This window comes from Macaca thibetana, chromosome 1 (genome assembly GCF_024542745.1).
Source record: "Macaca thibetana thibetana isolate TM-01 chromosome 1, ASM2454274v1, whole genome shotgun sequence".
Classification (NCBI taxonomy): Eukaryota; Metazoa; Chordata; class Mammalia; order Primates; family Cercopithecidae; genus Macaca; species Macaca thibetana.
The window spans coordinates 110776930-110804624 of NC_065578.1; the positions used below are offsets into that span (position 1 = coordinate 110776930).

Genomic DNA, 27695 nt, shown 5'->3' on the forward strand with positions numbered 1-27695 from the left:
GGGGAATTGAGTTGCTGCTGCACAACTAGAGAAAGGACTGTGTTTACAACTCTGGGGACTCAGGGACATCTTCAGTACTCCCTTGCCCAGTAATTCCCACGACAGAAAGCAGCAGAAACCCAATAAAGAGCAAATCACTAAGAACTCAGACCCCGCACACAGGTTCGGTCATCTCACCAAGGTTCTCAGAGGGTGAGGGGAACCTCAACGAGGAGTTCTCAGAGGGTGAGGGGAACCCAACGTGGAATGGATGGTGGGAAAAGATGGCCATGATACTTAGGCTGTATGACCATTTATGAGTAGGAACTCTAACAGCTATATTTCGTTACTTGTTTTTCTCTTTTCACTTTTCTACTGCTGCTTTATATAAGGATACTAATGATACCTAATCCTTTAGGTTTAAGACGGAAGTATGAACAAATGGTTATCACCCCATAATGATAAAATAGTTGTTGGGACTCTGGGCATCTCTTGTGTTGAGGACATGAAATTTCACCTATATTAAGGACAAGAGAGGATAAGGGGCAAAAAAGTAGACTAAACATATTTTCCAACTGCCCTTCTATTAATATTTCCCATCTTTCTCCACCTTGCTTGCTGCCCCTGAAAGTCTGTCTGTTTGGACTACATCAAATGGGCTTTGTCAGGTTCAGCCTGACAGAAGAGTAGAGGAAGGGAGAGAAATTGGGGTATTCACCCCATGACATGGCATCAAGGGAACTCTTATCTCTTGATAAAGGTCACCGCTGCTCTCAAAGCAGATGCTCTCCAAAACTATCTTTTCTTCCAGTTTCAGGTAACTTCTCCCTTCCCTTGCCCTTGGGCACTAGCTCTTTGGTTCTCCTACACCATTTCCAAACCTTTGTAATTAGTCCCCTTATAAATAAACCTTCCAAAACCATCTTGAGTGTACCATTTGCTTGTTGTGATAATTCATTGCACGTCTATCAAATCATCACATTGTATACCTTGAATATACACAATATTTGTCAATTAACTTTTTCTTTTCAGACTATGCTTCACTCCCATCGCCCAGGCTGGAGTGCAGTGACCCAATCTCGGCTCACTGCAACCTGCGCCTCCCAGGCTCAAGTGATTTTCCTGCCTCAGCCTCCCGAGTAGCTGGAACTACAGGCGCACACCACCGTGCCCGGCTTTTGTATTTTTTATAGAGACAGGGTTTCACCATATTGCCCAGGGTGGTCATGAATTCCTGAGCTTAAGTGATCTGCCCACCTCGGCCTCCAAAAGTGCTGGGATTACAGGCATCAGCCGCCACACCTGGCCTAATTATTTTAATTTAAATGTTAAGCAGGGAAAATGTATCACTTTGATGACTGGGATATGAACCCTTGTTTTCCAGTAATCTTTACTTTTGGCTAGCACCTAAACACTTAATTCCATCCTGTCTCTCTCTAGACTAAGTTGCTGAATGCAGGACAACCATGTCTGCCTTGCTCACTATCAAACCACAAAATGCCCAACAACTTCTGATACACCATAGCTGCTCACTGCCGAGTATTTCTGCCTGGTTTCTGACCCATTTGGAATTCTCAAAAGGCAATCTAAGGCAGTGCTTCCCAAACTTTAATACGCATGAGTCACATAGGAAGCTTTTGAAAATGTCAATTCTGACTCAGTAGATCTGGACATTCTGTATTTCTAGCAAGTTCCAGGTTATACAGATGCTCCCAGTTTATGGAACACATTTTGAGGAACAAGTTAATGTCTTATAAAATTAAGCCAGAACCCCCGTCCAAAGAAAAAACCAATATTGTATGCTCCCACTTACACAAATGTCTAGAATAGTCAAATTTGTAGAAACGAAGACGGTGATTGCCAGGGTCTTGAGGAAGGGGAGTTACTGTTTAATGAGTACAGTTTCAGTTTGGGGTGATGAAAAAGTTTTGGAGATGGAAGTGGTGAAAGCTGCACAAAAATGCAAATGAACTTAATGCCACTGGACTGTACACTTACAAAGTTAAAATGACAAATTTTACATTAAAAAAAAAAAAACTTTAAAAACTCAAACAAGGCCCAAGTTGATCTTGCTTCAAGGAGTCTGCCACAACAGGTCCAGGGCCGGTGGTGCACGCAGAGCCTGTCTTACCTGCCTCCAGATGCCTAGATCAAAGGTTGCATTAATGCTAACTCTGCCAAGCAAACTGCAGTTGGATAATGGTCTTAAAGGGTCTCATACATCAATTCTACTCAGAGGATTTCTGAGACAAGTTGCAGAAACTGCAGAACATGAAGCTAATTTAGGCTGTACATAAAAAGTGCATTTTCTAATCTAAACAATTTTCATGACTTAGAGCTCAGACTCCAGATAAAAGTTACTGCCAGAACGGAAAATTAGTTTGCAACTGAAATTCCTAATGCTTACAACATGGTCCCTCTCAAAGTGAAACGCTTGACTGGAATCTGGTATCTCATGATCACAGGGACATGTGAAATATAGCTATATCCACTGAAGGCACTTTGAACCAGTGACACTGGTTGGGCTTTCACCAGAATGTTAAAGGTGAAATTGTTGTTTGGGAATCAAATTCTTTATTATATTTTGAACTTTGATGGCCTATCCATTACATATTGAAGCTGCAGAACATCATTTATGAGACAAGGAGTTTCCACAGTAAGTAGAATGCTACTGTATTAAATGTTGTACCAGATGATAAAAGATTATGGGATCACTAATTGTGTCACAACTTAAAACGAGAGTTAACCTTTCTCTCAGATGCTCACAGCTCCCTCAGTTCCCTGGATTGCAGTAGTCCTGTGATCACTCAGTGAGACCAAAACTCCAGAAATGCCTATTTTTGATGGAGAACTAAAAAAGAAAATGTGTCTGGGGTCCAAGAGTTGTCTGCTTACCTTGTTTACTCTTCCAAAACTGTATCCTGTGAGCTGTTGATGAAGTTCTTGAGAAACTTTAACTCAAAATTGAGACTACAGCTTGCCTATCCTTTTTTGAAACAAAATCAATTACACAACTGATTCTAATGTGTTCAGTGTGACCATTACTCGCGCTGTCCAAATGCAACAAGAATCTGCCTCTTAATAATCAGAGCCCTTTACTTTCAGGTCTAGATGTGGCAAGAAGTTTTGGAGCCCTCTGAAGTCCAGTCTGATTTTAAAAATCTCCTAACATGCTATCTGGAGGAAACATGGCTGGAGGCCCAGAGCAGTTATCGAGCTTGGGTGTTTTTGCTGCTGTAATGTGATTGTGAACCAGTAAGTAATGTCCATATAGCTATTTATTAAAGAAACAGACTCCAACTGTCCTGTTGGGCAGGAGAGATACCCTGGAAATTAGCCCAATGTCTGATGCCACCTGAAATCGTAGGCAAGCCTTCTTCAGTATTCCTTGTGGTTCTGAGCACCATGCAAGGGGTGAGTCTCACAGCCCTTGGTGGACCAGAGAACAGCCGTGGAAGAGTAGGTTTGATTAGTGGACTTCAGAGTAAGGATGTAGATAGAGAAATGGGTTTACTCTAGTGTTTAGACATTTTAACCAATGAAATTAAATGCAAAATATTTGTATATTTTTAAACAATAGATTGATCTCATTTCTACCTGTCATCAGCTCTGTACTCATTCTACTAGAACTATTCTCAAGTGAAGGACCTAGCAAATCACCCCACATGTGATAGCACCATTTCTAATTATTCTGTGGTCATCTTTTATTTTAAACTATCTTCTTTGCTCACTGCAACATATACATTCACCCAAAATTGTGCTAGTTGTTCTTCCTACTGTATTTGATAAGGTTTATAAATATCTTGGTGGTGGTCACTGATAGATGTGAATTACTCTCATCAGTACAGATCTATCTGAACTAAAACATTTTTTTACAATAAAACATGGTCCTTCAAAAACCATGCTTTCTGGTCAGGCACGGTGGCTCATGCCTGTAATCTCAGCACTTTGGAGGCAAAGGCAGGCAGATCACCTGAGGTCAGGAGTTTGAGACCAGCCTGGCTAACATGGTGAAACCCGTCTCTACTAAAAATACAAAAGTTAGCTGGGCATGGTGGTGGGCGTCTGTAATCCCAGCTACTCATGAGGCTGAGACAGGAGAATCGCTTGAACCCAGAAAGTGAAGGTTGCAGTGAGCCAAGATCATGCCACTGCACTCTAGCCTGGGCAGCAAGAGTGAAACTCCATCTCAAAAAAAGAAAAAAAAAAAAAAACCTATGTTTTCCTTCCTTATTGTAACCACCTTAACACATACACACATTTCCTTTCTTATCTCTCTCACTGAGTTTTTTCTCCATCATTCTTAAGTCCATGAAGAAAAGGGCTATGCAAATTCCTACTCACCTCAAGCTCCCCCACCCCTTACTTTCTCTAAGTGTCCACAAAATTAAAGTTTTCTCTTTGAGAGGCAGAACTTAAATGATTGTACCTACCCATTCTATTTCCTCCCACATTATAAAAACGATGGAAGACTTTATTCCTACTCCTCATCAACCCCAGATCATCACATGACTATAAATTCCCATGTTTTACTCAAGGGTAATCAGTCATGTCAAGGGTGAAGCAAGGAAGCTTTACTGAGAAGTATTTGCCCATATTCCTTCAGACTTCCCCAGTTTCATAATGTGATTTTTACCTAAATTGAACCTGCAAAGCTCAAAAGCACATAATTGATTATATTTAGTTTCAATATAATCAGTAACTGATCCATGACTTCTAACTGGCAATACCCACTCCACCAACCCAAGAATTAATGTTTACCTGAAGTTCTAACTAGCTTCTTTGGGAAGCTGCGGAAGCACAGGAAAAATAATGGGCTACAAGACTGACACCATGATGACTCACATAAGTGAAATATATCTAACTACACATGACACACACGCTTCAAAAAAGACAGGCCAACAATGCCTAAACTCTTTATTTCACCAACCAGTATTTCTGATATTCCTCCTCATACTGGATGTTAAAACCTTAGAAATCTATAAATACTGCATTCAGACTTTCCACATCAAGAGAAGGGGGCCCAGGGCAGAAGATGTCAGGACCCAGGCTGTTTGGGGTGGGAAAAGTAGCAAAGATTTCTCAACAGTCTGTGTCAGTTTTCTAACTTAACTGAAATGCCTTTAAGCTCTCCTTCATCCCCAAACTTTCCCCTATGGCATCTATGATAGAAAAACACTCCTCTCTCATATATGCCCCATCACTGGGGAGCCGGGGAGAAGGGAGTGGGCATTATAAAGGCAAGCCAAACTTTTTATTCAGCCAGAAAATGGATTTCTGATTCAGTTTAAAGGCAAAGAGTTATGTAAATCCGTACCAAGTCCTGCTTCTTCCTCAAAGTGAGCTGGGCTGCATTTTTGTGACTGGAAGCATTTCTCGTAATGGTGAATTAAGCACTTTAAAAAAATAAAATCAATCCCATCTCTATAAGTAGCATAAGAGCTGCTTCCAAGAACCCAGGGATGCCCACATCCCATAACCCACCCAGACACAGCCAATTCCTCATAGACAGCTACATGGGAAGAATAAAACCCTCTCATCAACTTGTTTTGGGGGGTGAGGGAGAGGCAGTGCTTAGGGAATATGTAGGATGGATTGTTTTATTCCTGCCACTACCAAAAACTATAAATCTACACACACAGTCACACGCACATACATGTCCATTTTTAAGAAAGCTTTTCCTCCCTGTGACTACAGGAACCCAGAATTCAGCCTCCCTCAGGCTGAGGGACGATGCCTTTTAATGGCACAGATCTAGCATATCAACGTACTACAGAAGGCTCCTGTGTTGTCTCACAAGCTGAGAGGGTAGGGCAAAGAAGTGGACGCTCATGGGGGACTTGCTTTGTGTCTTAAATCCAATCTACTCAGTAACACTCGCAGGTCCAGGGGCTGGGAGAGGTTCTGTGGGCACGATGTGGTGGACGACCTGATGGTCCCAGCCCACTGTGGTAAGCAGGGAGTGATTGAGCGGGGACCAAGTCGCATCTCTCACAAAGTCTCTGTGGGCTCGGCTTCTAAACCTAGAAGAAAAAAAGTCAGGGCATAGTAGAGACAAGAAAAGCAGACCTGGAGAAAAAAGAGAACCCAACACATCTGGGGCATATTTTTTGGGTGTGTTACACACATTTCACCAACTGTATGGCTTCGTCGCCAGGATAGCAGTGTAGCTATCCACAGTGGATGTCATCAATCATCCAATCCAGTCCTCTATTTTCATAGATGAAGAAATGCTGGATAGAACAAGACAGTGATGTGGGGCAGTAACAGGCAGCAAATCATGGCAAGGAGGGAAGTACAATTCAGGTCTTCCAAGTGCTGCCTTTTACCCTGTAGCAGACTGCATTTCATATGCAGTTCTCTATGTGAAAGGATATACTGCCGCCCCCTTGTGGGAGAGGGCTGGAGTGCTAGACTTAAAAATTCCACCTACCACCCCGCTCTACCAAGGACACAGCTTTGTCCTTGGGGTTGTGAATGTGCCCCATGAACGGAGAGGGTCAACAGCCAGCCTGCTTCCATTACCAAGTCCCTTCAGATACAGACGGAGAATCTGTTCTCCAAAAGCACAATATACTTTTCTGAAGAGGAAAATGACTCACCCACCCACTGCTCCCCTTCCCTGATTCCCAAAGGATTCCACTTCACACTTACACCTCAGAAAGGCTTGAGTCCAGCACAGCAAGTGAGCAGTCTTCACTGAGAGAGGCCAGGAAGGGAACACTATCAGAGGGAGGAGAGGGTTGTGAAAGGCAAAGCCTGGATCCCAAGACAAAACCTTTTTTTTTTTTTTTTGAGACGGAGTCTCGCTCTGTCGCCCAGGCTGGAGTGCAGTGGCGCGATCTCGGCTCACTGCAAGCTCCGCCTCCCGGGTTCACGCCATTCTCCTGCCTCAGCCTCCTGAGTAGCTGGGACTACAGGCGCCCACAACCGCGCCCGGCTAATTTTTTGTATTTTTAGTAGAGACGGGGTTTCACCGTGGTCTCGATCTCCTGACCTTGTGATCCGCCCGCCTCGGCCTCCCAAAGTGCTGGGATTACAGGCGTGAGCCACCGCGCCCGGCCCCAAGACAAAACCTTAACTGCGCTGGCGCCACCGCTACTGTAAAGTGACCCAGAAAAGGCAGCCTGATTCCCACTTTTGGCTAAGGTCTGGCTACTCTAAGTTGACACTAAAAGTTTCAAGTAAAGATGAAGGAAATGAAGCAAAGTTAGGGTTGACAACCATCCTGGTAACTAACCGCCCCATCTGGTCCCTCTCTATAGCTTCAGCAATAACCCAGAAACACAGGCTTTTCCAACCTCACAGTCCCAGAAACCCACAATATGAACCATGTTGGGTGTTGAGCAGGAATGAGACCACATTTTAGCCATTTCAGACAGAAACCGTATAATCTGAAAAATCCTTTGATTCCCAAAGGATTCCACTTCCCACTTAAGAGATCTTTGATGTTCCAAAACCTCAGTTAGAACACTGTCTGCTTTAAGGAACTACTTAATGAGCTAATGCTTTGAAAACATACACACACACCCTCACTGTTCCCATTTATACCCATCAGGCCCCTGATGACAAAGAACAGTACCTGTGTGGGGAGAACACCAGCCCAGTGACACACTGGGAATGTACAGCTGAGCTCAGGACACAGCTTGTACTCTTGGTATCCACAAGGGAGACTGTCCCATTCTCATCACCTGTAGAAGAGAAGGGACATGTCATGGTAATTAAGAGCATGGACTTTGGTGCCAAAGATTTGAATCCTAGTTCCTTAAGCTTGGAAAAGTTAACCATTCTGAGCATCAGTTATCTCTTTTGCAAAGCAGGGATAAGTCGTCACTGGATGATTGTGAAAATTAAGTTAATGAATGAAGCAGTTATTATTTTAACCACAAACTACGTCACCATACACACAGCCTCATGACCACGATAGCTCTACACCTACCCACAGTAGAAAAGAATTCGCTGTATAGCAATCCACTTGCTTTGTGGCTCACTGACTTATAGCCATGCCCAGAATATAGGAGCTAGATCCATCAATCAAAAATCAAATCCACTGGGAAAATAATCATGTTCTCCAAAGCTACACTAAAACTACCTTGGCATCACCCCACCTCCCCACCCTCAATTCATAATTCATCTAGTGTCCATGAGGGCTAAGACTGAGCAGCAAGGGCCTTGTGCATTGTGGAGTCAGCTCTTTCTCTTTCCTCCTCCCCTTTCCCAGAGTCAATATGAAGTCTGACATGCTGCCTTACCAAAGACAAAGACTTCACTTTGCTGAGGATGCCAAGCCAGTGAGGTAGGAAGGTAGCCAGGCGCACTGCAGCCTGCAAAGGAGAGAAGAGGGTCTGGACAAAAACTCAAAAGAGTCCAGAAGAAGCAGTTTCTCAAATGACATCACTCTAAATCCTGAGAGCACCTTTATTTGATTTCCCAAACCCTGCTAAGGCAGCAGTGTCCTCATCCTTGAGCCTCATAACCATTTATCCACCAGCTTCCTGCCCTTTCTGGACATGAGTCACAGGCAAGTTTCAGGCACAAATCATGAAGATAACAATTCTGGCCCCTTTGTCCTCCCGTCTAATAAAGTAAATCAGCCACCCAGGAACTGGCCCTTCCTCTTGGTATGCATTGCAAGAATGGGGTTAGCAGAGTCTCAGTGGAAAAGAAGGAGATTATGTCACTCATGTCACAGTAACTACACTGGGCATCTGGCAACTATGCTTTGACACTGGCCAAAGAAATTCTCTTCTATCAGGGTTCCAAGTACTACTCTCCCACCAATGAATCTCAGACTCACCAATCTGTGATGCTGGCTTGGGACAGCGGGTATCCCAGAGTAAAATTCTGTTGTCCTAGAGGAAGGCGGAACAGAAAAAGGATCTCACAGTCCAAAGCGCTGCAGGCCAGAAAGTCTCCACACTAGAGACTTTGGCCTATGGAGGGCTGGAGTGTGTTTAGGGAAGAAGGAGCTATCTCTTACCTCGCTGCATGAAAGAAACACAGAGTCCTTGTGAGGAGAGGCAGCAACACAAGTGACCTGTGCAGCATGAGCTATAAAGGAGAGAGAAAGAGAAACATGATAGAAAACAAGCTGAAGCGGCCGGCGCGGTGGCTCAAGCCTGTAATCCCAGCACTTTGGGAGGCCGAGACGGGCGGATCACGAGGTCAGGAGATCGAGACCATCCTGGCTAACACAATGAAACCCCGTCTCTACTAAAAATACAAAAAAATTAGCCGGGCGAGGTGGCGGGCGCCTGTAGTCCCAGCTACTCGGGAGGCTGAGGCAGGAGAATGGCGTAAACCCGGGAGGCGGAGCTTGCAGTGAGCAGAGATAGCGCCACTGCACTCCAGCCTGGGCGACAGAGCGAGACTTTGTCTCAAAAAAAAAAAAAAAAAAAAAAAAGAAAACAAGCTGAAGCATTACAAGAGGGCCAGCCCAGGAGTAATCAAGGTGCAGGAGGGAGGGAGGGCTGGTCTCATGATGCAATTTAACAAATTTTGTGGGAGATTATGGATCAGACAAAAGCTAAGAGGAGAAGTTTATACACTTATAAAACCTAAAAAGCCTTGTAAAAAAAAATGTATTAGTGAAAACAATGAATGAGAAATTAGGAGCTTACTAAGAATAACAAAGGAATTTCCAGTTAAGGCATCTTAGACGTGAGATCTAAATAATTCTAGAATAGCAGTCTTCATACTGGAGCACACATACCTCCAAGTAGTATACAAAAACTTTCGAGGGAGTTCTGGGCGCTAATAGTATTAAGAGAGCCAATTTCTCTAATGTTCTCTTTCTTAAAATTGAACTGCCTCTATTTTCACAATCACCCTTCTTCCACTTTAAAGAAAGAACACATACCTGTCATTCATCCCAGATCTTTCCATGGTACAATGCTCAGGGGTATAAAAACATAAGGGTTCTAAACTAAGGCACAAAAGCGGCTTTTCCCTAAGAACCGAAGAGCAAAAAGAAAGAGCATCTAGGTAAAATTCAATGAAGGGGGCGCTGATCTTGTTTCAGTCACACCACAAACACAAGTATGGTTCTGTAACTTCACTCTGTTTCTGTCTAATAACGAGAACTAAAACATATGACAGATCGTTGTGATACGGACATATTCAACAACTTTATCTGAATTTAAAAACAAAGTCAGACTTTTTCTGACAGAAAATTTAGTCTAACTTGGTCCACTGGCTTTACAATGCAGATTGGCTTTTGCCAGTTAGGCTATTTGGTAGACATTTGTACAAACTAAATAGGATTAACCTGCAAACCTAAAATTTGGACAAATATACGCTTGAAATAAGTATATAATAAATTATATGCCAGAAATTACCTTCTCTGCAACTACTTAAAAAATTTCTTTAGGTATCAATTTTAAAATGTATGAGGGGGCACAGATTTTCAAAATTGTTTTAGGAGGTCTACATGTAAAAAACTTTAAAGTCACTGCTACATGTTAATTGGAAACTGTGGAAGCCTTTTCTACAGTCATTTTACCAGACTTTCCCAGGTAGTCTGAATGTGGCCCTTCCCTGAGGCAGAAGGATGGAACTAAACCAGCTTCCATAGTTCTTTCCTAGCCCTAGAATTCATAGAAAGTCAACAGAATAAGAAGTAAGAAAAGGAATTTATTGCTCACTTGAAAAAAGCAAAGCTCTGGGACAAGCATCATGGTGGTAAAGAAAAGATGAAGAATACATGGTTCCTCTACCCTCAAAGGTTTTGGGGCAGGATGCAGTGGCTCATGCCTGTAATCTCTCAGCACTTTGGGAGGCCAAAGCGGGAGATCCCTTGAGCCCAGGAATTTGAGACCAGCCTGGGCAACATAGCAAGACTCTGTCTCTACAAAAAATTAAAAAATAATAAAGGATTTGGAATTCAGCAGGGGGAATAAGACACAAACACAAAGAATAACAGAAAGGCTGCATGGCAGAAATGCTGAAAAAGAGTTAGCATTAACCAGGAAAGCACATATGTCTACGCAATAAAAGGCAAATATAATAGACATAGGGCATTGACTTTTTTTTTCTCTCCTGAAACAGCTTCACTCTGTTGCCCAGGCTGGAGTGCAGTGACGTGTTCTCGATTCACTGCAACCTCCGCCTCCTGGGTTCAAGCGATTCTCGGGCTTCAGCCTCCCAAGTAGTTGGGATTACAGATGTGCACCACTATGCCTGGCTAATTTTTGTACTTTTTAGTAAAGACGGGGTTTCGGCATGTTGGCCAGACTAGTCTCTAACTCCTAGGCTTCATATGATCTGCCTACCTCAGCCTCCCAAAGTGCTGGGATTTCAGGCGTGAGCTACTGCGCACAGCTGGGCATTCAACATTATTGTAAAACTATTTGCAAGTGACCCTGAAGGTCCAGGATACTGGACCTTGGATATGAGTCTGTGATTTCTCTGGTCTATAACTTAATCATGTACTTTGAAGTTAGAAATGGCAGGGAAAGGCACTTAGCCATTGAGAGAACCACAGTGATCAATCACCCAGCATCTAAATCTTGGAACATGCACACATTAAGGCTCTAGACATTATCTTCACAAAGAATGGCTCCCAAGATAAAGTCAACCACTAGTGCTGTTAATGAAAGTGAGCAGAAAGAGGGGCATTAAAAAAGCAATGGTTCTCAAAAGAAAACAGACATTTTATGAAGGTAAATACTCAAAAGTTCAAGATTTGAAAGTCTCAAGATTTATCCCTTGAGAATGTCAAGGATCTAATAAGCTTGAAGAGAGGAAATGCAGTAAAAGGGTTTCAATGCCATTACAAGAAAATGGGATTTTAATCCACTGGCCACAAGAAACTAATAAAAGACCAAAAGAGCTAGATTGCTAGTGGAGACATGAGTGCTACTACCTGTGTAAGGTAAAGCCTGAAAGCGAATAGGGGCATAGAAATGGATAGGAAGGTGACTGACCAGTGGAAAAGACTAAAAAGAACTTGGTGGCCAACTGATGGTGGGGAAACAGAAGGGGTGGAAAAGGACCGAGAGTTTGAGCCCTGTGTTGCCAAGGTGGTGAGGCCATCAATAGAAACAGGGAAACTGGCTGGTCTGAAGGTAGCGAGTTATCTCAATTGATTGTTCACAGTCAGTTACAGACAAAACTCCTTGTCATATTCTTCCCCTCTTTTCACTACTGTACTTGACTAGTCGAATTAAAAAAAAATAAAAAAGAAAGAAAAAAGAAACAAGGAAATTGAGAAAAGGACAAGGGGTAGATACTGGAGCCTGACTACTGTTTTATAAGAAAACTATCAGAACATGGAATTGCTGTTCCTAACATCAAAGCAAACTTCAGAAAGTCCAAAAACACAATAGCTAAGACCAGGGCTAAAAATGAAAGAATACTCACCTCGGTATGAATTCAGTACCACCTGCTGAGCAAGGTCCCAAACCTTGATGCTAAGAGGCAAAAGAAAACAGACATTTAATCTTGACCTACACTAGCAACATAAAAACGTGTTCAAACATGAACTTCCTGTAATCAGCATTCCCCAAGTCTTTGCCTCCTGGACTGCTGCTATGGTCTACTTACAATGGACTGCAAAATCCCTAAGGAAACCTTATAGACATGCTAAAATTAGTCACTGAATTCTTAGAATAAGCCCAAAATGTTACCTAATGAGGTTAACAGGATAGGAAAGGCGCCCAAAGGAGGCTCAGAGACAGAAGCAATGAGAACAGGGACCCACCAGAAGTCTTTGCTACCACTGACAGCTTGTGTGCCAGAGCTCAGGACACAGACTGTAGACACAATGTCATCATGCTCATACTTGCAGAACTTGCTGACAATAAGTGTTTCATTCTCATCTAGTTCCCACAATTCAACAGCACCTGTTGGGGGTAGGGTAAGGAAAACATGAGCTTGAATTATACCAAGGTAGTAATTCACTTCTAGGATTCAAAGAGCCACTGTCACTAAATTAACAAAGTAAGTTAGTTATTCCTATAAAAGCAAAGTCCACATCACTGAAGAGTTTAGCTAATTTCTGAGCCTTTGACTTTATTCTGTGTTACTGTTTTCCTAATGACAGCCCAGACAAGGAGGTGGAGAAAGCCAGTGATGTTAACACTTCCCAATTATTTGGACACTAATAAGTATTTGCTGAACTAGTTGAATAAATGTCTTGCAGAGTCTTTAAAAATATGTTGAATAATTGAACGTTTTGCACAGTGACTGGCTCAGTATAGAGAATCCGCCAAAAGTTTTCTTGATTATGTACTGTTCAAGCTCAATTGTCAGAGAGGTTAAATCTATAAGTGGGTCTTTTAAACTTCCATGCAATGCCAGCCAACTTCCAAATTCTGATTTAAAAAAAAAAAAAATCCAAAGCCTGCATCGCTGAGCCTACAGTGAACACAAAGAAAGCAGAATGAAGACAAGAAAGCAGTAAGAAATGGAAAGAGACATGTAGCATAGATTGGCTTCAGTGTCATCTTAAAATCAAGATTATGCTTGGTCTGGGCTGCGGGGGTTAAGCAGCAGGTTACACAGAAGAAAAATGGTTCCAATCCGTTGCTTAATTTTGTTACGGATTTTTCTAGGAAATCTCAACAGACAATTTAGAATTTTAGAAAATATATTTCCCACCTACACAAGAGTTTGCATTCAGGGCCAACACTCTCAGGCTCCTCCAAGCACTGAACATAGGACATTAGATATTGAGCTCAGCCCTACCCGTACCCCAAGCCTCCATTCTACCACTCCACCCGGGGCTGGGGGTGGGGGTGAGGGGTGGATGAGGGGAAAGTGACTCACCTGAATCAGAGGCCACCAGAATACCTCTCTCTCCAACCCAAGTGAGGTCAGCCACTCCAGCCTCCGTTTGGACTCCAGCGGAGCAGAAGCCTTCGTTGGGGGCGGCACAAGGGTCCTTAAAAAGCCAGAGGGAGCCGGCCCAGCAGCGGCCACTCAGGCTGGAGGCCCCGAGGAGAAGCGCCCCATCTACGGGGGGTACAAGCTGTCAGCGCGTGAAGGGTGGAAGGGCTCGCCTCCATGAAGACCGCACAGAACAGCTTTCGGGCTGGGTCTGGATCTGAGCTCAGGAACGCGGGGCAGGGCTGGGGACAGCTCGGCGGCGCGACCCACGGGTCAGGATAACATGCAGGGCGGGGATGGGCTGGGAGGGTCAGTCTCTGGGGAGGGGCGCCCTGGGCCGGGGTAAGGGAGCTCCCAGGCCCGGGATCTCGGCTCACCGGACCGGTACCGCGCAGCCTCCAACTGTCGTTCCATGCAGGCGGGCGCATTAGGGGGAAGATTCCACTCCCGGGCCGCCGGGGGCACTAGGGGGGGCGGGGTTTCCTTCCGCATCTCCACGGTTCCAACTCCAACCTAGACTCAAATTGGACGCCTGCCGGAGACTCAGCTCCGATAGCAAACCCCACGTGGTGTGCCTCTGAGCCTCCGCCCCTCTCCCGAGGCTACGGCAAGTCTACTTCTCGCGAGAATTGCTTCTGTGGCTCCATCCTGCTTTCCGGCTGTCGCCCTCCTGCGATAGGTTCTCAGCATTACTTGCCTCGTCTCGCGATAATTTAAAAAAAAAAAATCTCCCGAGGAAAGTTGAAGGAAGACTACAAAATTTTCATCTCGCGAGACTTGTGAGCGGCCATCTTGCTCCTGCCCTGACAGATTCTCCTGTCGGGGTCACAGGGACTCTAAGATTGCTACCTGCACCTTCGCTGACCATGCTGTCCCGGGTGGTACTTTCCGCCGCCGCCACAGCGGGTGAGGGGTGTAGACGCTGCTCTGGGCTATCAGAGTGGTTGGAAAGAAGCGAATCTAGGGGTCACAAGGAGGGGAGAAGGGCGCAGCGACACGGGCCTGAGCGGCGAGTGATCAGCGCCGCTCGGAGAGGAGCGTGGGGACTTAAGGGACAGGAAAGAGGGGTACATAGCCTTAGTGATCTAGCCTGGCAGGGATGAGGAAGGGACAAACTAGAGTTCATTTGACTTTGCTGACCTTCGTCTTGTCTGTCCGCAGCCCCGTCTCTGAAGAATGCAGCCTTCCTAGGTCCAGGGTAAGTGTGAGGATAATGGTCCCTTTCGTCTTTGTTTTTACTATCTTTTATTTCTCGATTCCTGCCCCCACCCCCTTAGCTTTAGGCCAGAAATCTCTTTCCGATAATTTTGGGACACTTAAACCCTCTTTCAAACACTTGTTCCTGTAACTGCCAGGAACGCTGTCATATGAACTGATGACCAAGACTTTAACAGGATATGTAACGTATTCTAACTAAACTAGAAATTGGTTTTGCTGTCTTCTATGCCCGCCCCTCTCCTTTGTGACCTTCCCTTGGGACCTTATGACATGTAGCCTCCACAGCCTGAATCAGAGTAGATTACATACCCAAGAACAAATTTTGTTCAATAAAACAGTGAAGCATGTTGTTTATAGTCTGTTTCCCAGATACCTAGTTTTTGCTGCCATATAATAACAATCAGAGAAATCATTCATTGATTCAGTAAATATTTATGTTGCCTAAACACATAACCAAGGATACAAGAATGAGTATGGCAAATTACCTGCCCTCATGGAGCTCACAGTCTAGGAATGGGAGGCACCTTTAGAGTATTGGTTTAGAGTGAGGGCTCCAAAGCCAGTACAGGGTCCCTGGCCCCTCCACTTACTAGCTGTGTGACCTCAATTTCCTCATCTACAAAATGGCGCATGATAGTGCATTGTGGCTTTTGAGAATTAAGAGGCAATTTCTGTGAAATTCAAAAACAGTTCTTGGTACATGGTGTGTGTTTAGTAAATTTAGCAGCTGTTTGCGTTAAAATTGTTTCATAAGACATGTTCATTTTCCTAGAGATTTCTTTTTACTTCCAAATTTAGTTCTAAAGCTTGCAAATTATGTTAACTATCAAATTGAAAAAACTGGACTTGAAAAAGTGGTCTTGTCTGTAATTGAGTCTCATGTGTGCAATGAAGTGAGGCTATAATTGACTGCTTCCAACTTAGAAGAAAAAGGACCCCATACAGACTTGTAAACAAATAATTGTAATACCAGGTAATAAATAACTTATATTTACAAGATACAAGGAATATCCTTGGTTTTTTTTCACACTTCATGTCCAGTACCTCAGCAAGGCTCTTCCTCTAGAAATTTGGACTCTGACTGCTGCTTCCACTACCACTAAAGTATGAACCACCGCAAACTTTCACCTAGGTATTTTAGTAGTCTCTTCATTAGTCTTGCATCTCTATTCTTGTGCTATTACAGCCCATTCTCATAATAGCCAGGAGGATTATGTCAATCTCCCACCAAAGCCTTCCAGAGCTCCCCATCCCACTTGAATAAAATCCAAACTTAGCATAACCCAGAAGGTCCAACATGAATTGATCCCATCCTATCTCTTGACACCATCCCCTTCTGTTCTTTTTTTAGCTCATTCTTCAACCATACTGCCCTTGGTGTTCCTCTGAAAACTACCAAGCGCATTCGTGCCTCAATATCTTTCTACTTGCTCTTCTCTCTTTTCCTCAGATCATTGGGTCAAATGTCATCTGGCTCCCTACCAAAAAAACTTCCCCATTCTGTTGCTCCCTATCCCCTTACCTTGCTCAGTTTTTCTTCACAGCACTTAGAGCTGCCTGAAATTTTGTATGGAGATACACACTCACCCTTCCCATACCCCCACTAGAATGTTGAAGGCTGGAGCTTTGTTCATTGCCATGTTACTGGTACCTAGCATTAGTAGAAAGTCAGTAAATGTTTTATTGATTAAAAGAATGAATGTTAGCCCAAAATGGGGGAGGGCTTTACACATCTGGAGGCTGATTGGTCTTGGTAGTCATTGCTATGAAGTCATGGTATGAAGGGCATACAAGACAGAAGGAGCAGCATTGGGCAATTTTTTTGTGGTGGTTCTTCGTTTGTTTTTGAGAGCTGTTAAGTAATTCCAGGAGAGTAAGAGAATGAAGGAAGATGAGGTTATAAAATTTGACAGGACCAGGCACAGTGGTGGCTCATGCCTATAATCCTGAGGCCAAGGCAGGAGGATCACTGGAGCCCAGGAGTTCGAGACTAGCCTGGGCAACATAGACAAAAACAAAACAACAAAATTTTTTTAAAATTCTAAAAATTAGCTGGGCATTGTGGTGTACACCTGTACTCCCAGCTATTGGGAAGGTTGAGGTGGGAGGATGGCTTCAGCCCAGGAGATGGAGGCTGCGAGTGAGCAGTGATGGCACCACTGCACTCCAGCCTGGGTGACAGAGTGAGACCTTGTCTCAAAAAAAAAAAAAAAAATGACAGGTACTAGATTATATATGTTATATTAAGTAGTTTTCAGTAGGCAGGAGAGAGCCTGTTGAGTTTTCAAGTCAAATTTTCATTTTAGAAACATTGGCAGTAATGTGAGAGGGCTAGGTTTAAGTTGGGGTATTTAATAAGAAGCAGAGGCCAGGTATAGTGTCTCACACCTGTAATTTCAGCACTTTGGGAGGCCGAGACGGCAGATCACTTGAGGCCAGTAGTTTGAGACCAGCTTAGCCAACATGGCAAAACCCCATCTGTCCCAAAAATAAAAAAATTAGCTGGGCGTGGTGGCACACGCCTGTAATCTCAGCTACTCGGAAGACTGAGGCACAAGAATCGCTTGAGCCTGGGAGGTGGAGGTTGCAGTGAGCAGAGATCACGCCACTGTGCTCCAGCCTGGGTGATAGAGCGAGATTCTGTCTCAAAAAAAAAATAAAATAAGCAGAGAGATCAGGTTTTGGATTGTTAAACTAAGCAAGAGGTGATAAGGGCTTGAACTAAGATAGCTAGTTAGGGAGACTTATCAGCTTAAGCATACCCTTTAGTACTATGATTTAAATCAGGGGTTCTTAGCCTGGGGTGCTTTGCCTGCAGGTGACATTTAGCAATGTCTGGAGATATTTTTCAGTGTTACCATTGGGTGGGTCGGGGAGGAAGGAGGCTACTGGTATCTGTTGTGTAAAGGCCACAAAGATACTGCCAGACGTTCTACAATGCACAGAACAACCTCTTACAACAAAGAAGTATCCAGTCCAAACATCAGTAGTTTAGTTGAGAAACCTTGATGTAAATGAAGGAATCTCGAGCGTGATTCTCAGATTTCAAAACCTGGTGGGGTAGCTAATATATTTGGAGGCAGAAATAATATTCAAAAGATAAGCATTGTACCAAAATAAATGAAATAATGTAAATTCTTACATTACAAGGAGATAGAGGTTGACAGAGTAGAGGAATGGGAGGTGGGAAGTGGGACAAAAATATACTGAAAACTTGAAGGAGACTAAACTTGACAGCAGACATAAAGGGACTAAATTTTATTTCATCAGAAGCCTAAGGAGACATCAGTATGCTGTAACTGTTAAACGTGTAGTCTTAAGCTGCTTTAATACAAGAATAGTTTCCAAACTGGCAATAGCAAGTTCTCAATAAGTATTTGTAGAATGAATGAATTGGCCAGACTATAGAGTATTGTATACAGTTCTGTTATACCTCATTAAAAAAAAAGACAAAACCAGAGAAGTCTTTATGGGCAATCAGGATTGTGAGGGAACAGATGTTTCACCCAGGTACATGTGTGTTATCTTACATAGCAAAATTAGAACTAAGAATGGATTGAGGTTCCAAGAATGTATGCAGCATCTCAATTCAAAGATGAATATAATTAGAGCTGCCCAGTACTGAAAAAGTCTGTTACATGTAGTGATTAGCACTCCCATCAAAGAGAGTATTCAGAAAGGTTGAGGAGCCAACATACCAGGCATATAATAGCTAACCACTTACATAGCACTTTTCCATGTGCCAGGCATCATTCTATGCACTTTACACATATTAACTCAGTTAATCCTGTCAACAACCATAGAAGGTATTATCTTTTATTTCCATTTTACTGAGAGAAATCTGAGATTACAAAAGCTTTAAATTCTTTACTCAAAGTCAAGGGGCAGGTCTAGGATTTGAACTCAAGGAGTCTATCTGGCTGCCACATCCACATTCTTACATATTTCAGTGCTAATAATAGATATACACAGTGCTAGACAGATGATCTGCAAGGCTTATAGAAAGGATTCCAGTATTGGGTAGAAGGTTAAGTGTCTGTAATTAATTCTTTGCTCTTGTCACAGCTGATTACTGGACCCTAACCTTCCTATTCCCAGTCCATTCTCTTTCCATTATGAGAGTTAGAAAACTGCCTCAATCCTCAACCCCATTTATTGTTTCTGCTAATTATTCATACATTGTATTCTCCTTAAAGAAATAGGCTTTACATTTGTACAATAATTACCTGTAGAGTATTGCAGGCAACAAGGACCTTCCATACAGGGCAGCCACACCTTGCCCCTATACCGCCTCTTCCTGAATATGGAGGAAAAGTTCGTTATGGACTGATCCCTGAGGAATTCTTCCAGTTTCTTTATCCTAAAACTGGTGTAACAGGTGAGCATTTTTGCCTGGTCTTTGATAATATGGTTTGATGGCATCACTAAAATCAAATTAGGTGGGTTTTCTTGTTTGGTTGTTTTTTTGTTTGTTTGTTTGTTTTTTTGAGACAAGGTATTACTCTATCATCCAGGATGGAGTGCAGTGGCACAATCACAGCTCACTGCAGCCTCTACCTCCCCAGGCTCAGGTCATCCTCCCACCTCAGCCTCCCGAGTAGGTGGGACTATAGGCATACATCCGGCTCATTTTTAATTTTTTTGTAGAGATAGGGTTTCACCATGTAGCCCAAGCTGGTCTCCAACTCCTGGGCTCGTGGGATCAACCCACCTTGGCCTCCCAAAGTGCTGGGATTACAGGCTTGAGCCACCCGCCTGCAGCCGCAAGTCAGCTGTTTTCAAAAGGAAATTGTAACAGTTGATTTGATTGCTCCAACTTGTTTTTGGTATAAATGTATTTGGGATTTTAAACTTAATTTTACAGAATTATCTCTGTTAGTAGATCAAATTTTTTGATGCCTGCTCTATGCCAGGCACTGTTGAAGGCATATGGTGTTAAACAGTGTTAAGTGCCTGCTGTCATGGAACATACATTCTGTTGTAGGATGACAATAAAGAAATGAGTAACTGTGTAATATACTGTTAGATAATGAAAAGGGTATGAATAAAAATGAAGCCAGGTAAAGCAGGAGTCCCCTGATTAAGTTTATGATTCTCTCTACTACATGTACTGCCTTTCTTGGCCCATACCCAAGTATTGCTATGACTGTGGAATATTGGAAGCCAAAGACTCTTTTTTTAGCCCTAGAGTCACCTAAAGTAGCATTTTCCTAACTGAAATTGCTAGAAACATTAGTCTCCTCAGACTTCAATGGGTGATAAAAATGTTACATATGATAGATGTTTCTTGCAAATTCATATTTAAAATTTGTATATTAAAGACAATTAAAAAAAAATGTTGGAACTTTGTATGGGAAACCGGGTAAAATGTATTTGAGTTTGTAACCCTGTTATTGTCATGATACATCCTGCCATCCTATGATTCTCAGAAATACTGTAAAATGCTTTCCTAAAAGCCTGCTGTGGGCCTCTCTTACATCCTGCGAAGCATGGGGGAAAGACTAAAGAAATGTAAATCATGGTTTGCATCCTTTCAGAATACATGGCCTGGTTAAAGAAAAAACCATATTTGAAGCATTGTAATTAGGTGCTACAGGAGTTGGGAATCCTAATATTTATTCATTATTTTATATACATACCACTTTGTAGTTGTTTTTGCTTGTTTCGTGTGTAAATTTTAACCTGTCTAGTGTTCCCATTCAATAAATAGTATATTTTGCTGGACAAGTTACTTCAGAAAGTTATCTGGTATCTTTGTAGAATAGTATAATTTACTGTGCTGTGTATTGTGCTTAACATTATTTCTCAAATTTATCAGACTGAAGAAGGTATTGTCCCCATTTTACAAATAAGGAACTAAATTCAGAGATTATTTAGATTGCTCAGTTTCTTTAAAATTGCAGAGTCAGTATACAGATTTCCCTGAGTCCATATCTTTGTTCTTTCAGCTCTACCATACTGCTTCCCAATCCAGTGTTTTGTCTTTGAATCTAATTAAGTCATTACTTTGCTTTCTGCTAATCAAATATAGAAGTGCCTTTCTATCTTCCCTCTTTTAGGCATAGCATATCCATTCATAAAATAACTCTTCTTCTTGTAGGACCCTATGTGCTCGGAACTGGGCTTATCTTGTATGCTTTATCCAAAGAAATATATGTGATTACCGCAGAGACCTTCACTGCCATGTCATTAATAGGGATAATGGTCTATGGAATTAAAAAATATGGTCCGTCTGTTGCAGCATATGCTGATAAAATCAATGAGGTAAGAACCATAAACCTTATTTCCTATTTTAGACTAGCAGAAACATGAAGGTCATTTAGTGATATTTTTGATATGATTGTTAGGGGAGCAACACATAGAAATGAATCTAATGCTTCAAATAAGTGTTAATGTTAGTTACTAATTTGAGATAATTTTTTTATATCTACTAAACCCTTCAGCTTTTCTACAATCATTCAAAAGGTATTGTATAGTTATTATGGGAAATTATTTTTAAGGATTTGTGCATTTCTTTCTATTTTCTTTGTGGGTGTTTTTACAAATGAGAGATGCAACTTTGAAGAAGCATGAAATGAATCTCCTTTTTTTACCCTTTGTGCTTTCACTGATCTTTGTTGTTGCTATCGCAATTGTAGCAAAAACTTGCCCAACTAGAAGAGGCGAAGCAGTCTTCCATCCAGCAAATGCAGAATGCAATTGATACGGAGAAGTCACAGCAGGCACTGACTCAGAAGCGCCATTACCTTTTTGATGTGCAAAGGGTAGGTTTCAGAAGTTTCTAGAAAGAATGAAGTTACTTGTGTGCATTTTTTTAAATTCAGAATTTTTTATGAAGAATGATTAAATAGATTGAACATATTTTATTTAGAAAAGAGAACATTTATGTAGCAGTTGGCATTCACAGCTATTCAAACATTTAAGAACTGTCGGCCGGGCGCGGTGGCTCAAGCCTGTAATCCCAGCACTTTGGGAGGCCGAGACGGGTGGATCACGAGGTCAGGAGATCGAGACCAACCTGGTGAACATGGTGAAACCCCGTCTCTACTAAAAAATACAAAAAACTAGCCGGGCGAGGTGGCGGCGCCTGTAGTCCCAGCTACTCGGGAGGCTGAGGCAGGAGAATGGCGTGAACCCGGGAGGCGGAGCTTGCAGTGAGCTGAGATCCGGCCACTGCACTCCAGCCTGGGCGACAGAGCGAGACTCCGTCTCAAAAAAAAAAAAAAGAACTGTCAAGTGGAAAAATAGTTCAAATTATTATAAAATTAGAAACCGTAGAAGCTATTAAAAAAACATTTCGGATCCACACAAAAAGAAATAGTCATTAAGTTAAAGCTGATTTAAAAATGACATGCACTGTATAAGGAAGACTATAGGTAAAATACATCCTGTGTATTTCATACACACTTGCTACAAGAACATCTTAACATCTTTGCTGTAAGGAAATCTGATATTCTAAATCCACAAAGCAGGCTGGGCACAGTGGCTCACATCTGTAATCCTAGGACTTGAGGAGGGTGAGGCAGGAGGACTGCTTGCACCCAGGAAGTCAAGACTGGAGTTAGAGTAAGCATCTGAAATAGTTAGGATCTTGGCCAATATTTCTCAATACTGGCTAAGATAGTAAGCATCTGAAATGTTTAGGATCTTGGCCAATGTGGTCTTGGTACCACATGCATTAGAGTTATCTTTGGTGTTAATTTTTTTTGCCTCTTTCCAAGACTTGTGGAATCAGAACCTTTCTTAAGGGCTACCCAAGAATCTGTATTCTTTTAAACAAGATCCCTAAGGACTCGTAAGCACATGGATATTTGAAAAATCCCAGAAAAATGTTAATTCCGTGTATATTTAGGTTACAAAGGGAGAATGCTTCCTGCTTCTTGCGTAGTATATACACATATGTGAATGCATGCATACATATATTTTGGCTTTTTTAAAAAACCATACTGGAAAATGTAGCTTTTTCCTAAGAGTGAAATGATAGTAATTTAGGTTTTTATTTATTTATATTTACTTGATGGCTATTTATTGAGTTCTTCCTATGTAGATATTCTGACCAAGGCAGAGTGCTGAAAATATAGTGGAGAACAAACAGCTTCTGCCTTCATGGAGTCTTATTTTCTAGCCAGTCTTTGGGAGAAGCACAGAAAATAAATAATTGAACAGATGCAAATGTCAACAGGTAGTAAATGCTAGATAGAAAAATAAACTAGTATTAAAAAGATTGCAGGCCAGGTGCATTGGCTCATGCCTATAATCCCCGCACTTTGGGAGGTCAAGGCGGGAGGATCACTTGAGCCCAGGAGTTTGAGACCAGCCTGGGCATAGACCCTTTCTACAAAATTGCAGGAAGAAGGAGTTACTGTTTTCATAAGGGCATTCAGGAAATGTCTCTAATATGATATTTGAGCAGAGACGTGAAAGAACTAATAGTGCAAAGTATGTGGGTTTTTGGGGAAATAAGTGCCAGGCTGAGGGAAGAACAGTTGCAAATGCCCTAAACCTGGAAGTTTGCTTGATATAGTCAAGGAAAAGTAAGAAGGTTCATACAGCTGAAGTAGAATTGGTGGGGGGAGAATAAAAGGAGATAGAGGGTGGCCTGGGACTATGATACATAAAGACCTTAGGCTCCTATACGAACTTTGACTTGGACTCTGAATGAGAGAAAGTCATTGAAGGATCACTCTGATTGCCTTGTTGCCAATAACCTTCAGTTTGGTGTGCATTGGTTTGTGATGCCTATGGGTTAGCTAAGTAGAAATATATAAGAGCTTGACCTTGTAGCCTTATTGCCTGTATGCTGATCTTGGCTTCATAGTTTATTAGCTCTGTAACCTTGGTCAAGTTTCCTAACTTCTGCCTCAGTTTCCTCACTGCAAAATGGATATAATTATAATAACTATGCCATGGTTTCATTATAAGGTTTAATTGAATCCAAACACAAAAGTGTTTAGAGTGTAGTCAGTACTCTACAAATGTTAACTATTATTTGATCCAGCAAGTTTATGACATAAACACAAAGACAAATATACAATGTATGCACCATTATTTGTAGAACCAAAAAATTAATTATGGAGTACCAGTATAGTGGAATCCAATGTAGCTTAAAATTGAGGTAGGTTTTTCTGTCATAATTAATAAACGTGATGTGTATATGCCTATATTTTGATGTGTATACCTATATTTTTATTAAATATTTCTGAGAGGGAATACAAGAAATACAGGAAGTTAGTGGCCATGGGGGGACTGAAGGAGACTTATTTCTTACAGCATACACTTTTAAGTATGTTTTTGCCATATGCTGTTATAATTTCTAGGTATATATTTATTAAATAAAAGAATTCCACATAAAATACAAAAGAAGTGGGGCATTCTCACTGGCAGAATCTTCAGAGTAGAAGTATTCCTTCAAGTATACAATGTTTATCATTTCTTCATTTTGCCCCAGAATAACATTGCTATGGCTTTGGAGGTTACTTACCGGGAACGACTATATAGAGTATATAAGGAAGTAAAGAGTCGCCTGGACTATCATATAGCTGTGCAGAACATGACGCGTCGAAAGGAACAAGAGCACATGATAAATTGGGTGGAAAAGCACGTGGTGCAAAGCATCTCCGCAGAGCAGGTACACAACATTTTTACAGGTTCTGACATTGTACTGGTATCTCTTAACAAGTATCTGCTGATGTTTCATTAAGGTAGGAATAGCTGGCAAGGAGTCTTTAGCCTAGAAGTAGCAGTGTAACCCCGGTTTGTTTTTCTGGATAGTGATAAGCAGGAAGATGCTGCCTATCTGTCAGGCTGGCTTTTCTCTTTCCTCAAATTTGGGTAGCATTAACTGATATATTTAATTTCTCTATAAAACAGACTGGGCTGGGCATGGTGGCTCATGCCTGTAATCCCAACATTTTGGAAGGGCGAGGCAGGAAGATCACTTGAGACCAGGAGTTCGAGACCAACCTGGGCAACATAGCGAGATCCTGTCTCTGCAAAATATTTAAAAAGTAGCTTGGGTGCGATGACAAACTCCTGTACTTAGGGCTACTGAGGAGGCTGAGGTGAGAGGATCTCTTGAGCCCAGGAAGCATAGGCTGTAGTGAGCTCTGATCGCACTATTGCACTCCAGCCTGGGTGACAGAGCAAGACCTTGCCTCAAAAAATAAAATAAATAAAAGACTGAACAAGGCTATTTCTAAGCCCCTTCCATTTTCTAATTCCATGACATTCCATTTCTTCTTTTCACCTGCATAATTTGTCTGTTTTGAACGGAAATGTTTTCTGTTTGCTTAAACTGAATCGATTTTTTTTTCATTTATATTTTTGCTTTAATATGACTTGATTTTTTTTCTTTCTCGGGTTTATAACATTTAAGTATTTCTGGTCATTTTCAGCATAATGTATGTAGGATTAGAAAAACAGGGTCTAGGCTGGGCACGGTGGCTCAAGCCTGTAATCCCAGCACTTTGGGAGGCCGAGACGGGCGGATCACAAGGTCAGGAGATTGAGACCATCCTGGTTAACACGGTGAAACCCTGTCTCTACTAAAAAATACAAAAAAAAAAAAAAAAAAACTAGCCGGGGAGATGGTGGGTCCCTGTAGTCCCAGCTACTTGGGAGGCTGAGGCAGGAGAATGGCGTAAACCCGGGAGGCGGAGCTTGCAGTGAGCTGAGATCCGGCCACTGCACTCCAGCCTGGGCGACAGAGTGAGACTCCGTTTCAGAAAAAAAAAGAAAAACAGGGTCCTATCAAAAGTTTTTTTGTTTTTCTAGTAAACTGTCTTTTACATAAATGTAATATACATGCTTAAGAAACTTAGAAAATACAAAAGAAGTCTAGAAAAGAGACTAAAAATTATTTTCATTCTTAACATTTGTATATTACTAATATTTGTTGAGTTGGTCTTTTTCAAGCAGCTGTTAGTTGTACAAGCCAACATCAGTGGCAGATGGTTACAGGAATATCTGGTCTCAGATTCTATACAGGTTTCACTCATAAAAGCTGTGAGCCAGGGATTTTTAACTAACCCCCTGGATTTGCTTAAAATAAATTGTATCTCCTCTGTGTTAATTAGTTTTACTTCTAAACCTGTCTAGTAGCTGTATAATGTTAAGCCAGTAATCTTGAGGTTCTGGTCTGGTAGGAGGTGTCTTTTAGAATAATGGTGTTTATACTCTATACTTTTCTATGTTTTGGAAAGGTCTAACCAGATTTCTCTTTCCTTATCACAGGAAAAGGAGACAGTTGCCAAGTGCATTGCGGACCTAAAGCTGCTGGCAAAGAAGGCTCAAGCACCCCTGGTTATGTAAATGAATCTATCCCAATTGAGACAGCTAGAAACAGTTGACAGACTAAATGGAAACTAGTCTATTTGACGAAATCTTTCTGTATTGATGTCTACTGAAGTTATAATTTACCCTTCCTAAAAATGAAAAGTTTGTTTCATATAGTAAGAGAACAAAATCTCTATCGGCCAGTCAAATGTTTCTCATCCTTCTTACTCTGCCTTTGAGTTGTTCCATGATCACTTCTGAATAAGCAGTTTGTCTTTATAAAAACTTGCAGCCTGACTAAAGATTACCAGATTATAGTTTAAATTTGCAATTAATTCTACCATCTTGCAATAAAGTGACAATTGAATGAAACAAGGTTTTTCAAGTTGTATAATTCTCTGAAATACTCAGCTTTTGTCATCGGGTAAAAATTAAAGATATTGTTGAACTACTGTCTTGTTTATGAGACCATTCAGTGATGAACTATTTCTGACTGATAGGTTATGAGATGTGTAAAGCTATTCTAGTACTCTTAAAATAACTAAATGGAATATTATATATATTAATTCATATAGTTGACATTACTATTTTAGTAGTATGCCTGTAGAAAATATTATGGACTCAGTGTGTCATAAAGTCACTCTTCAGAACCCAGTAGGCCAGGTGCAGTGGCTCACACCTGTAATCCCTGCACTTTGGGAGGTCGAGACAGGTGGATCACTTGAGGTCAGGAGTTTGAAACCAGCCTGGCCAACACAGTGAAACCCTATCTCTACTAAAAATACAAAAGATTAGCCAGGCATGGTGGCAGGCGCCTGTAATCCCAGCTACTCAGGAGGCTGAGGCAGAAGAATTGTTTGAACCCAGGAGGCAAAGGTTGTAGTCAGCCGAGATCACACCACTGCACTCCAGCCTGGACAACAGAGCGAGACTCCATCTAGAAAAAAAAAAAAAAAAATCCAGCAGACACCTAACAGGAACATAGAAAATAACAAGTGTTGGCAAGGATATGGAGAAGTTGGAACGCTTGTGCACTGTTTGTAGAAATATGAAATGGTACGTGTAGCCACTATGGAAAAGTGTGGTGATTCCTCATAAAATTAAAATGGAAATACCATGACCCAGCAATCCCACATCTACATATATACTCAAAAAAATTAAAAGCAGGGTCTTGAAGAGATACTTGTACACCATGGTGATAGCAGCGTTATTCACAATAGCTAAAACATGGAAGCCGCCCAAGTGTCCATCAGTAGATGAATGGATAAGCAAGATGTGGTATATCCATGCAATGGAGTATTACTCCACTTCAAGGAAGAAAATTCTGACACTGGCTGCAGCATGAATGAACCTTGAGGACATCACGCAGTTTTACAAGATGAGTTATGGTGCTGGAT

General features: G+C 41.8%; 3 protein-coding genes across 5 annotated transcripts in view; 2 read left to right on the forward strand and 1 right to left on the reverse strand.

Moving 5' to 3' along the window:
- Positions 1–26670, forward strand: ATP5PB (ATP synthase peripheral stalk-membrane subunit b). 2 transcript variants are annotated; one of them, XM_050746711.1, is made up of 8 exons: positions 1–4; positions 14607–14712; positions 14968–15004; positions 19257–19402; positions 21125–21288; positions 21663–21788; positions 24473–24652; positions 26257–26670. In XM_050746711.1, the coding sequence occupies exons 2-8, from the start codon at positions 14673–14675 to the stop codon at positions 26332–26334; spliced, it is 771 nt and encodes a 256-aa protein (XP_050602668.1). In that variant the 5' UTR covers positions 1–4; positions 14607–14672; the 3' UTR covers positions 26335–26670. The 2 variants fall into 2 exon arrangements, with proteins under 2 accessions (XP_050602668.1, XP_050602658.1); XM_050746701.1 differs by lacking the exon at positions 1–4 and having other exon boundaries at positions 14564–14712.
- The window catches only part of C1H1orf162 (chromosome 1 C1orf162 homolog), a 256729-nt gene that overhangs the window by 212690 nt on the left and 16344 nt on the right, over positions 1–27695 (forward strand). The window lies entirely within an intron of this gene.
- On the reverse strand, positions 4880–14385 carry WDR77 (WD repeat domain 77). 2 transcript variants are annotated; one of them, XM_050746564.1, is made up of 11 exons: positions 14184–14385; positions 13747–13932; positions 12680–12821; positions 12340–12389; positions 8960–9030; positions 8777–8831; positions 8232–8303; positions 7562–7670; positions 6634–6702; positions 5927–6002; positions 5809–5871 (listed from the first exon to the last, which is right to left on the reverse strand). In XM_050746564.1, exons 1-11 carry the CDS (start codon positions 14296–14298, stop codon positions 5809–5811), a joined length of 1008 nt encoding a protein of 335 aa, XP_050602521.1. In that variant the 5' UTR covers positions 14299–14385. The 2 variants fall into 2 exon arrangements, with proteins under 2 accessions (XP_050602520.1, XP_050602521.1); XM_050746563.1 differs by having other exon boundaries at positions 4880–6002.